The 12,597-nt window shown below is 51.5% G+C and overlaps 1 protein-coding gene across 3 annotated transcripts in view; it reads right to left on the bottom strand.

The window, feature by feature from the left end:
- The window catches only part of MYH9 (myosin heavy chain 9), a 126,384-nt gene that overhangs the window by 8,182 nt on the left and 105,605 nt on the right, over positions 1 to 12,597 (bottom strand). For all 3 annotated transcript variants that reach the window (XM_038756516.1, XM_038756514.1, XM_038756515.1), the window contains 11 exons: positions 12,353 to 12,422; positions 11,307 to 11,467; positions 9,815 to 9,923; positions 8,188 to 8,319; positions 6,579 to 6,785; positions 6,140 to 6,277; positions 5,390 to 5,513; positions 3,779 to 3,950; positions 3,178 to 3,390; positions 2,291 to 2,435; positions 1,785 to 1,991 (listed from right to left, as the gene is read on the bottom strand). In XM_038756516.1, coding sequence (XP_038612444.1) covers positions 1,785 to 1,991; positions 2,291 to 2,435; positions 3,178 to 3,390; positions 3,779 to 3,950; positions 5,390 to 5,513; positions 6,140 to 6,277; positions 6,579 to 6,785; positions 8,188 to 8,319; positions 9,815 to 9,923; positions 11,307 to 11,467; positions 12,353 to 12,422 — 1,678 coding nt within the window. The remainder of the gene's footprint in view (positions 1 to 1,784; positions 1,992 to 2,290; positions 2,436 to 3,177; positions 3,391 to 3,778; positions 3,951 to 5,389; positions 5,514 to 6,139; positions 6,278 to 6,578; positions 6,786 to 8,187; positions 8,320 to 9,814; positions 9,924 to 11,306; positions 11,468 to 12,352; positions 12,423 to 12,597) is intronic.

The raw sequence follows: 12,597 nt of genomic DNA on the forward strand, positions 1-12,597 counted from the left end.
ATCTGGCTACTCCTCTGGACTGTACACTCCTTAAGGGCAAGGAACGTATCTACACACTGTTTTACTGTACCTTCCCAAGTCTTTCAATTAGATCATAAATTACTTTCTGATGTTTATGTGTCTTCCCCTCCAAACTGTAAGCTCACTGTGGGCAGGGAATGCGACTGCTAACTCTGTTGTTCTCTCCCAAGAGCTTAGTACAGTGTTCTGCACATAGTAAATGCTTATTGACTGATTGACTTAAGTGCTTAGAACAGTGCTCTGCATACAGTACGCTAGTTACCAAGGCTCTCGGGCTTCATTTGCAGTTCTTGGGCAGAACTCAACACAAGTACTGTGCTGGCCCAGGAAGGGGTGGGACTGTGGGCTGGGGGGCAAACGGGGGGGTGTGCATATGGCAAAAGTCCCACTGAGGCAGGAGAAAGGGAATCCCATATAAGCTTACGGAAAAATAATGGTATTTGCTAAGCGCTTATTATGGGTAGGCACAAGATAATCAGGTTAGACACAGTGCCTGTCCCACTTGGGGCTTCCAGTCTAAGCAGGAGGGAGAACATTTTACATTTGGGGAAACTGAGGCACAGAAGTTAAGTACATGCTTTGTTTTGTTGTCTGTCTCCCCCTTCTAGACTATGAGCCCACTGTTGGGTAGGGACTGTCTCTCTATGTTGCCAACTTGTACTTGTACTCAAGCGCTTAGTCCAGTGCTCTGCACACAGTAAGCGCTCAATAAATACGATTGAATGAATGAATGAATGAAAGTAACTTGCCCAAGGTCACAGAACAGAAAAGTAGCAGAGCTAGGATTCGAACCCAGGGTTCTCTAACTCCCAGAGGCGTTTTCTTTCTGCTAAGCCACGCTAGAGAAGCAGCGTGGCTCAGTGGAAACAGCACGGGCTTTGGAGTCAGAGGTCATAGATTCGAATCCTGGCTCCGCCACATGTCTGCTGTGTGACCTTAGGCAAGTCACTTAACTTCTCTGAGCCTCAGTTACCTCATCTGTAAAATGGGGATTAAGACTGTGAGCCCCAACGTGGGACAACCTGATCACCTTGTATCCCCCCCAGCGCTTAGAACACTGCTCTGCACATAGTAAGCGCTTAATAAATGCCATTATTATTATTATTATTATTACTTCCCAAGACAGCAGAATAAGCCCGCAAACCCAACTCTTTTGCCACATAACCCATGGGTGGTTTTTGTTGCTTCTCCTCCTCTAGACTGGAAGCTCATTGTAGGTGAGGAATGTGTCTACCAACACTGTTGTACTGTACTCTTCCAAACACTTAGTTCAGAGCTCTGCATCCGGTAAGTGCTCAATAAATGTCACCGACTGATCGGTTGATTCTCCTCGCCCACCCTTCCCAGGATTCTAGAACTCCTGGCCTTGGCCTTTTCGCATATTAGCTGAGCGCTTTTTTTGTGATATTTATTAAGCGCGTACTATGTGCCAGGGTAGACACAAACTAATCAGGCTGGACACAGTCTCTGTCCCGAATGGAGCTCACAGTCTTAATCCCCATTTCCAGGTGAGGTAACTGAGGCACAGAACGGAAGCGCCTTGCCCAAGGACACGCAGCAGACATGTAACAGAGCTGAGATTTGAACCCAGGTCCTCTGACAACCTCCGACAACAGCAAGGCCATGCTGTTCCTTGCCACTGCAGGCAGAACAGAGCCACAAGACAGCGATTTCAAGAGAACGCCGTCGGGCCAGCTCCCTCCCCACGCCGCCGCCAGCCCCTCCGGCTCGGTCCGGTCCCCCAGGCCCGCCGGGCCCCTCACCTGCAGCTTGTTGACTTTGTCGGCCAGTTCCGTCCGGACTCTCTCGCCCTCGTTGAATTTCACCTGCAGCTCCTGGAACTGGGTCTCTACTTTCTTGCGCTTGTGTTCGGAGTCTCCTTTTCCCTGCAGGAGGGCCTTGACCTCATTGGCCAATTCCCCGCGCTCACTTTCCAGGGCCTGCTTAGCCTTCTCGAGGTTTGCTTTCACCTGAGGAGGGAAGGGGGAAAGGAAATGAAGGAACGGAGAGAGGAGCCCGACGAGGTTTCCGCTACACTGGTGACTCTCACGCCAACTGGGGAGGCAGGAGGGCCCACGGGCACGGTTTTCCTCTGACGAGGACCCCAACCCTCCATCCAGAGGAGCGGCGACCAAGGGCGGTCCAGGCCTCCCGAAGATCCAGCGATCGGCGAGGGGAAGCGGTCAGTCTTTCCAGCAGATCCACCTTCTGGGCCAGGCCACTGACGATGATCCCCAATGCTCCCCCACGGCCCCACCGACTCGCCTACCCTTTTGGTCTGCTCCAGCTGTTCTGCCAGCTCCTCCACGGCCTGGGAGTGCTTCTGCCTCATCTCCTGAATCTGTGCCTCGTGAGTCCTCGCCTCCTCGTCCAGGGTCTTCTTCAGGATGTTCACTTCCTGCTCCCGTTTTGACCTGGCACAAAAAAAGACCCCTCAGAGCTGAGGCCACGGAAACTGGTCGGCCCACCCTCCCTCCCTGGGGCTCGCCCGCTGGGCCCTGGACCTAGAGGTAAATGGCAACTCGGGAGACCGACCCCGAGTTTCAAGTGGCTCTAGGCCCCTTTTCCTTTAGGCCCTACTTCCCCAAAGTCACAGACACTTTCCCCACAGCCCCAAATCACTGATCTACCTTATGAATCCATTTTTTTAATGGTATTTGTTAAGCACTTATTATTATTAGAACAGTGTCAAACACTGTTCTAAGCACTGAAGTAGATATAAGTGAATTAGGTAGGACACAGTCCCTGTCCTGCACAGGGCTACAGTCTGTTGGGTAGGGCCTGTCTCTATATGTTGCCAACTTGTACTTCCCCAGCGCTTAGTACAGTGCTCTGCACACAGTAAGCACTCAATAAATACGATTGATTGATTGAAGAAGAACAGGAGAACTGAGGCCCAGAGAAGTGAAGTGACTTGTCCAAGGTCACACAGCAGAGCCAGGATTAGAACCCAGGGCCTGTGACCCTTTCACTAGGTTGTGCTGCTGAGAACGGCTAGGAAGCCTCATGTTTCCTCTGTGCCTTTCTCTCCTGCTGCCTCTGCGAGCAGTTTGCTGCATTTGCTTCCATGTCCAAGTCTCAGGGCATCCCCACTGCCCCTCCGCCACACCGCTCCCACCCTCCGTCCCAGGACCCCGAGAGCTCCGTGGCGCCTACCTGAGTTCCTGCTGGGCAGCCGTGGAGTCTAGCGTGTCCTCCAGTTCCGTCTTCAGCGCTTCCAGTTCCTCCCCCAGGTCTCTCTTCTGCTTCTCGGCCTTGTTCCGGGAAGCCCGTTCTGATTCCAGGTCTTCCTGCAGTTCAGAGATCTGAGATTCCAGCTCGCGGATCTTTTTCAGGGCCATGTTCTTCTGAGCAGCTTCTTCCTCCACTCTATCAGAAGACACGGCCGTGTCAGAGCAAGGCAAATCCTTCCTACCTGTACTCCTCCACTCCCCTGGGTCACCTCCCGCCAGGAAGCTGCTTCTCTGGGGCCCCAGAGGGTGTTGTGTGTGTGTGTCCCCATTCCCTCCCCACACACCGTCACTAGCTCTTGGGCTTACGGCCTGTGGAAAGCCTCAAACGAGGCTTGAGAAGCAGCATGGCCTAGTGGATAGAGGATAGGCCTGGGTGTCAGAAGAGGCTCTGCTGTGTGTCTTTGGACAGACTATCTGAAACGATGCTCGTTTCTGGATTCGGTAGATGGAGGCCGGGCCGTAGGGCAGGTTGCCCCTGCCGAACCTCTGGCTTCCCCGCAGAGCTCGAGGGAAGGGGGTCTCACCGGGCCAGGGCGGCCTGCAGTTCCTCCTCCTTCTTGGCCAGCTGCATCTTGAGCTCGGCTATCTGCGCCTGCAACTCGGCGATCTGGTCATTGAGGTCGGTGGAGTCTCCCTCTAGCTTCCGCCGGGTCTTCTCCAGCTCCTGCCGCTGTTTCTCCTCTCTGCGCAGACGTTCTGGAAAGGGGGGAAAGACCGCTCTGATTTCGGGGAGGAAAATGGGCCTCTTGGATCATTCTGAGCAGGGGCCCAGAACCAAGTGGCTCTTGGCTTTCACTTCAGCGGACCTCTCAGTGCCTTCCCGGGGAATCCTACCGCTACTTCATCCATCCCATCCACCTAACTGAACCTGCCTCTCAGTCCGTAGTTTTTACTCCTGGTTGGCTTTCGGTTGTGCTCACCCTGGCGCCCTTTACAGTGCCCTGTGGCCAATAGGCGCTCAGTACAAAATCTCGATCGGCCGATTTACAGATCATCATCAATCGTATTTATTGAGCGCTTACTATGTGCAGAGCACTGTACTAAGTGCTTGGGAAGTACAAATTGGCAACACATACAGATGCCTAATCGTGAGCATGCTCGGCCGCTTGTTCCAGTGAACGGCAACTCCACTAGTTCCTTCCCTCATCTCTCTGGAAACCCCAAAACGTAAGGGCTGCTTCTCACACCTACTCCCTTCCTTTGGGACTCCCTCTCGAGATGTCAAAGCCTATGGAGGGCACAGTTCAATACTGAGATTAGCAAGAAGAATCATCGAACCTTTGGCCGTGGACAGGGAGAAAGGGAGAGGGAAACAGGCCTTTGGCTCCTGTGGGACAGGGCACCCAGGAGACAAAGTCTCCGCCCTCCAAGTCAACAGCTGCTATGGTGGGTGAGGGAGGTGGCTTTTAGCAAGAGCCTAACGAGGCCTCATTATGTGGGTCAAAGTGCTGAAACCGAAATCAAAGGGTTTGCGGCGGACTAACCAACTAACAACTAAGAATTGTCAATTCTGTGGTTTTCCAGTGACAGTGTTATGGATCTGAAAGCTGCACAGTGGAAAAACAGGACAGAAAAAGCATCGATTCTTTTAAAATGTGGCATCGGAGAAGGTTTTTGCAAATACCATGGACTGCCCGAGAAACAAACAAATGGATTTCGGGAACAAATTAAGCCAAAGTGGTCTTTGGAAAGCCAAACGACTAGACTTAAGTTAGTATATTTTGGACACATCATCAGGAGGGCTAATTCTCTGGAGAAGATACTAATGGTAGGAAAAGTCAAGGGAAACTGTGGAAGAGGCAGAACAGCAGCCACATGGATTGAAACCATAACAATGATAACAGAAGAACCGTTAGCAAGGTTACGGATTATGGCAGAAGACAGGTCGTTCTGGAGAAAATATATCCATAGAGTCGCTATGAGTCGGAAACGACTCAGCAGCGCTTGATGATAGTAATGACCCCCAAACCGGGCCCTCGGTAACTCCTGTCCCTGGGGATTCCTGAAATTCTGGGCCGAGCCCAGGCTGGGCAAGTACAGGGTTGGGAGAACCACTGCGGGAGGAGAGGCCACAGTCTGCCCAGTGCCCTGGGGGACCAGGCCAGGCAGGTCCCCCAGGCTGTCGGCCTTCCCACCTTCCAGGTCTGTGATCATCGCCTCGTGTTTGTTTTTGAGTTTAGCCAGGCTCTTGGATTTTTCCTCTTCCTCTGTGAGATTGGTGGTGAACTCAGATATCCTGTCCTCCAACAGTTTTTTCTCCTACAGGAGAAAGTGACACGGATCAGTTCGGCCCCGAAAGTCTCACCTCCCGCCAAGTACGGAACCGAGGAGCGCAGGATCGAAAGGAGAGCTGACTGACAATTTCCTGAGGGCTACAGAGTCCAAGAGAGAAGAAGGGAGGGACTCGGGAGATGCCCCCAAGACCAAGGCACAACTGCGACACCGACTCCATCTCCCAGAGTTGGCAGAACCGCTAACCCCTTCCCAGTAGCAAGGCCTAACGGAAAGAGCCTGGGTGTCAAAGGGCCTGGGTTCTAATCTGGGGCTCTGCCAGGTGTCTCCTGTGTGACCATGGACAAGTCACTTCCCTGACTCAGTTTCCTCATCTGTAAAACGAGGATCCAATACCTGATCGCCCTACGACTTAGACTGTGAGCCCCACGTGGGACAGGGACTGTGTTTGAGCTGAATATCTCATACCCGCCTCAGTGCTTAGTGCGGTGACTGGCATATAGTAAGCGCCTAACAAATGCCCAAACAAAACTGATGCCCTGCTCAACTCCCTCAGCCCCGAGGCCCGCGGGCGGCATTTTACCTAGAGTGACTCGTCCTCGGCCCCCACACTGAACGGCCCTACCTGGGGGTTCGACTGGGCGGCTACTCACCTTGGCCAGCTTGCAGTTCTGGTCTTCCATGATGATCTGTTCCTCTTCCAGCTTCTTCAGCTTGGCTTCGGTGGTCACCTTCTCCAGCTGCAGCTTCTGCCTCGCACTCTCCTCTTCCTCTAGCTGCTCCTCCAATTCCTGCGCCAGTCCCAAGAGGAGACCCCGAAGCCCTGAGTAGCCGCCTCACACCAAACCCAGCCGGGGGAAGTCAGGCAATGGAGTCGGCTTCCAGGGCCATCTGCCCAGGGGTTAACACCAGTTGTTCTGGGTGGCCGCCGAGTCCAACAAGTCCAATGCTTAGAATAGTACTCAGCACATAGTAAGCACTTAAAAACCAAACCATAATTGTAATTACTATTATCTTCTCCCCATACTGCCAGCCTCCAGTGGATTACATCCTTCTCAATCCCCTTCCCCCCACAACCCCAGGCTAAATTACCTGGATATTCTGCTGCATTTTCTTCTTCTCGGTCTGTAGATGCTGACACCTCTCTTCCTCTTCCTCTACTCTGGCCTCGAGGTCATGGCAGATCTCCTCTAGCTCTTGCTTCTTGGCGGTGAGGCGGGCTCTTAGCTCTTCCGCCTCGGCACAGAGCTCAGTTTCTGCTTGCAGCTGTTCTTGCAACTGCATCTTCTCGGCCATCAGCTGTAAACGGCACACAAGAAACGCGGGCTCCTTCCAGTTCTGGTCAGGTCCTCCCACCCCAAAGACCCAAGCCCTCCACCGAAGCAGGCCAGCTTTGGTGCTGGAAAGGATGGAAGGGACTCCATTCGGAGAAGTCACTGGGACACCAGTGAAATACAATCAATCAATTGTATTTTAGTGAGAGCCTATTGTGTGCAGAGAACTTTATTAGGCACTTAGGACATAATGATATAACGGATTACGGTATAACACACCTCAAAGCTCTTTGGTACCGTGCTCTTCCAAGAGCTTAGCAGAGTGCTCTGCAATCATTCAGCACTCAATAAATTCCATCGATCGATTGGATTAAGCGGGCCCAAGTCCCAACAGCGTTCCCACAGCTAAGCACAGGGGCACTTCCCAAAAGCAACCCCGACCCAAAAGGAGTAAGGCCATTAGCAAATCCTCTAGACTGTTAGTTCCTTGTGAGCAGGGAATGTGTCTACCAACTCTGTTCTACTGTTCTCTTACAAGTATTTAGTACAGCACACAAGAAGTACTCAATAAATACCACTGCTTGACTGATTTTCCAAAGAACCAAGTGGTCCTTTCACTCCCAATTCATTCATTTATTCATTCAATCGTATTTATTGAGCGCTTACTGTGTGCAGAGCACTGTACTAAGCCCTTGGGAAGTACAAGTTGGCAACATACAGAGAAGGTCCCTACCCAACAACGGGCAGATGAGATCTCCTTTAGCAAATCCCTGCTCTCTGGGCAAAGCAGCAATTGGTGCTGAAGTAGGGGAGAGGCAAAAAGTCTTCCCAGAGGTGTGTGATGATGAGAGACTCCTACAATCAACTGGTTTAATTGGGGCAGGTGGAGGGGAAGGAAGGTCCAGAGCCATCAGTTCCCATACTTAGCTATCCGGTGCGCCTTCAGCTCCACTATAGTTTCCCCCAACACAGAGGTCCATATTCGATATCCTACATCATACATAACTGGGGACCTGTCTGACTGCTGTTTAGACCTGCTTCCTAACGAGGAAAGAGGTTCGGGATCATGGTTAAGGACGACAACAATGGCACTCCTGGGTTAAACCATCATTATGGTCACGGCAGACCAATTTCCCATCACAGCCAGGGTTCAGTTTGACTCCAGCAACAGGATACCTGGAAGGAGAGGGTGTTGGCTACTCTCTTGACATCCACCCTACTGGCTATGGAAGTCTCTGTCTGTCTCTCTCCCAGTCTCTTCTTCCTTCTAGTTGCCATTCTGGACCTCTCCCCCAGGAATTCCTCCAAACCCCACGAGCCTCTGGAAGCTCCCCACTCCTCCAAGTTGGTGGGCAGCCCCCTGACTCCGTCTGACCGTGCCCCTGGGCACACCTGTGCCCCGCAGAGGGGGTTCTGATCGCACTCACCTGGGACTGGAGGGTCTCCATCTCCGTCAGTCTGTTCTCCGCAGCCACCTGCTTCTCTTTGACCTTCACCAGTTCCTCTTCCTTAGCCAACATCTCTTCCTCCTGCCTGCTCACCTGCAGCAGGGGTTTGACCTACAGCGGGGGGAAGAGGAGGACAGACGTTCCGTGAACAAGTCTCTCGAGAAGCCCCGAGATGGTTCGCGCCCCGGGGGGCCTGCTCTGTTGATCCATAGTTTAAGATTCGGCAAGAGTCTGTTCTGGCCACCTGGTGAAGAAGGCTGGCTCCGGACCGCGTCCCGAACTCAGCGGGGAATGGCTGGCACCGGAGATCTGGGCAGCAACAGGTGCCATGCTCCTCACTTGAGGAAGAGCGGGTGAACGGACTGACTTGGCAGAGCATCAGCCTCTCCCCTCTTGCTGAGCCACTGAAACACGTGCCCCTTTACCACTAAAAAGGCAGCATGGCCTAATGGATACAACGCATCCAATGGATCCTCTCCGATCTCCCATCCTCCTGTCTCTCCCCACTTCAATCCATACTTCACGCCACTACCTGCATCGTCTTTGTGCAGAAACGCTCTGGGCATGTTACTCCCCTCCTCAAAAGTCTCCAGTGGCTGCCAATCAACCTTCGCATCAGGCAAAAACTCCTCAACCTCGGCTTCAAGGCCACTTCCCCCTCCCCATCCCCCCGCCTTACCTCCTTCGCCTCCCCACAGCACCTGTATATATGTTTGCACGCATTTATTACTCTATTTATTTTATTTGTACATATTTATTCTATTTATTTTATTTTGTTAATATGTTTTGTTTTGTTCTCTGTCTCCCCCTTCTAGATTGTGAGCCCACTGTTGGGTAGGGACCATCTCTATATGTTGCCAACTTGTACTTCCCAAGCACTTAGTACAGTGTTCTGCACACAGTAAGCACTCAATAAATACAATTGAATGAATGAATGAAAATCCCAGCTCCACCACTTGTCAGCTGTGTGACTTTGGGCAACTCACTTCACTTCTCTGGGCTTCAGTGACCTCATTTGTAAAATGGGGATGAAGACTGTGAGCCCCACGTGGGACAACCTGATCACCTTGTAAACTCCCCTGCGCTTAGAACAGTGCTTTGCACGTACTAAGCGCTTAATAGATGCCATCATTATTATTAAGTGGCAGAGCCGGGATTAGAACCCAGGTCCTTCTGACTCCCAGGCCTGCGTTCATTCATTCATTCATTCATTCAATCGTATTTATTGAGCGCTTACTGTGTGCAGAGCACTGGACTAAGCGCTTGGGTAAAGTTTGCAACATATAGAGACAGTCCCTACCCAACAGCGGGCTCACAGTCTAGAAGGGGGAAACAGACAACAAAACAAAACATCTAAACCAAATAAAATAAATAGAATAAATGTGTACAAGTAAAATCAATCAATCAATCGTATTTATTGAGCGCTTACTGTGTGCAGAGCACTGGACTAAGCGCTTGGGAAGTCCAAGTCGGCAACATCTAGAGACGGTCCCTACCCAACAGTGGGCTCACAGTCTAGACCCCAAAATGGGTTCAGAACACGCCCGCCGGCTAACCGGGGAGCCCCAGACCCACCGCAGCGCCGTTCCGGTCCCCCGGGGCCTACCTTGGTGAACAGCCTCCACCACTGCCAGTTGCGTAGCTTCAGGTAGGCGGCACAGTTTCTCTGGAGCACCTTCATTGCCGTAAGCTGCTGCTGGCGCTTGGCAAAAGCCCTAGAAGAAAGAGCGGAGGAGCCGGACTTGGGGCAGGTTCCCCTCGCTTCCTCCCCCTCCCCCAACCAGAGCCCCCATCCGGGCAACTTGAAGCCATATGGCCTCGTGGAAAGAACCCAGGCCTAATAATAATAATAATCATCATCATCATCAGTCGTATTTATTGAGCGCTTACTGTGTGCAGAGCACTGTACTAAGCACTTGGGAAGTACAAATTGGCAACATAATAATAATGATAATAATAATAATGGCATTTGTTAAGCGCTTACTAAGTGCAAAGCACTGTTCTAAGCACTGGGGAGCATACAAGGTGATCAGGTTGCCCCATGGGGGGCTCACAGTCTTAATTTTAGACTGTGAGCCCACTGTTGGGTAGGGACTGTCTCTATATGTTGCCAACTTGTACTTCCCAAGTGCTTAGTACAGTGCTCTGCACACAGTACGCGCTCAATAAATACAATTGACTGATTAATCTTAGGAGGCTTTCCCAGACTGAGCCCCCTCCTTCCTCTCCCCCTCCTCCCCGCCTTACCTCCTTCCCTTCCCCACAGCACCTTTGTACGTATTTATTACTCTATTTATTTATTTTACTTGTACATATCTATTCTATTTATTTTGTTTTGTTAATATGTTTTGTTTTGTTCTCTGCTTCCCCCTTCTAGACTGTGAGCCCACTGTTGGGTAGGGACCGTCTCTATATGTTGCCAACTTGTACTTCCCAAGCACTTAGTACAGTGCTCTGCACACAGTAAGCACTCAATAAATACAATTGATTGATTGATCCCCATTTTAATAATAATGATGATGGCATTTGTTAACCACCTACTATGTGCAAAGCACTGTTCTAAGCGCTGGGGGGATACAAGGTGATCAGATTGTCCCACGTGGGGCTCATAGTCATCATCCCTATTTTACAGATGACGTAACTGAGGCTCCAAGAAGTGAAGTGACTTGTCCAAGGTCACACGGCAGACATGTGGCGGTGCTGGGATTCGAACCCATGACCTCTGATTCCAAAGCCAGTGCTCTTTCCACTGAGCCACGCTGCTTCTCTATGAGGGAACTGAGGCTCAGAGAAGTGAAGTGACTTGCCCAAGGTCACACAGCAGACATGTGGCGGAGCTGGGATTCGAACCCATGAGCTCTGACTCCAAAGCCCGGGCTCTTTCCACTGAACCACGCTGCTTACCTACCCGCACCTCTTCATAGCTCTAAGCTCCCCTAGACCTGTAATTTTTTTTTAAGAGTCCATCGTTGGATTATGAACTCCTTGAGAACAGGAATCGTGTCTACTAACTCTACGGTACTCTCCCAACCACTTAGAACAGTTCTCTGCCAGAGTGAGCGCTCAACTAATATTATCAATAGGTAGGAGGATCTTACTTTCTGGCCAGATAGCCCCTGCAGCATGCCTGGAAGCCTATGATGACATCAGTGATCTTCAGATCTCTCTCCTCTTCCAGATGGGCAAGCACGCCGGCTCGGAAGAACACTTTGCTCTGCCCAATGCGGTACAGGTTGGAATCCAACTCCAGGGCTTTGATCTAAATGGAAGGCGAGAGTCTCTTGTTTCACCCAGCTTCATCAGGACCCCAGGGAGAAACATCACAAGAGGCTTACTCTCCTAGCTTGGAGAAGATGAAAACCTCTCTTCCAACCGTTGAGGTAGAAGCAGAGCCTTCTGCCTGTTGGGCTGAGACAGCAGGCTATAACGGGACGAATGTGAGGCCAGAAGGGGTGGGATTGAAAATAATGAAACCTGGCTGCCCTGTGGAGCCAGGTGGCAAGACTGGTCTTTGTTGCAGGTGAATAAGGATGGGTTTTCTAGTGTGTCTGCTGGGTCTTCATTAGGTGGTTAGCTCTTTGAGGGCAGGAACTATAACTACTTGTTCAAAGGGATGTCAAGCATCTGGGAGACTAAATGGGCTTTGGAGGAGGACCCTTAGCCACCTCATAGTTGGGGGTTCCGGCGTCTTCACACCCCTCCACACTGGTCCTCTCGCAGCCAGGATGGAGAACCCCGAACCAAATGGCCTGGCAGAGGGGAAAGGGCAGGAGCCATCGCTTCTTAGCTCTTCCCCTGCCTCTCCTTACTCTTCCCACACACACCTGTTGATATCTGCCACGGACCCCGAAACGTCTTCAATTCAGAACCCCCCGGTAACTCCCCCAAAGGGGACACCAGCCTACACCCTGATGACACTCGGACCTGCCTCTGAGAGAGGAAAGGAGCTTGTGAGGGGGAAGAATCTTAGGTCCATGTAGCACAGCTGTCTATGGCAACTCCTGCCACTGTCTCCCGTTTTACATGAAACCTCAAGCAACGCTAATGTTGCACACTCTCCCTGTGTCAGAAGGAATCACTGTAAGCCCTCAGCTCCCTCCAGCCCTTAGTCAGGCAAGGAGGATGAGATGGCATCTTGGCTTACCATCAACACGCACGCCTGCTTCCCATCCATGAATCCTTTGGGAATTGAATTTGGAGTCAGGATCTCATATCTGAAGGAAGAGAGGAGGAGGGGGAGGAGAAGAAGCACCAGCTCAGGTGACTTGAGACTTGATTCGTCAAGACATTTGTAAAAGAAACACCGCTGGACTAGTGACAACGATCATGTGAGTTCTAGTCTGGGTGGGGGGCTGGGGGGTTACCCCGGCTGTGACACTGCATAAGTTA

Source organism: Tachyglossus aculeatus, chromosome 14 (genome assembly GCF_015852505.1).
Source record: "Tachyglossus aculeatus isolate mTacAcu1 chromosome 14, mTacAcu1.pri, whole genome shotgun sequence".
Lineage (NCBI taxonomy): Eukaryota > Metazoa > Chordata > Mammalia > Monotremata > Tachyglossidae > Tachyglossus > Tachyglossus aculeatus.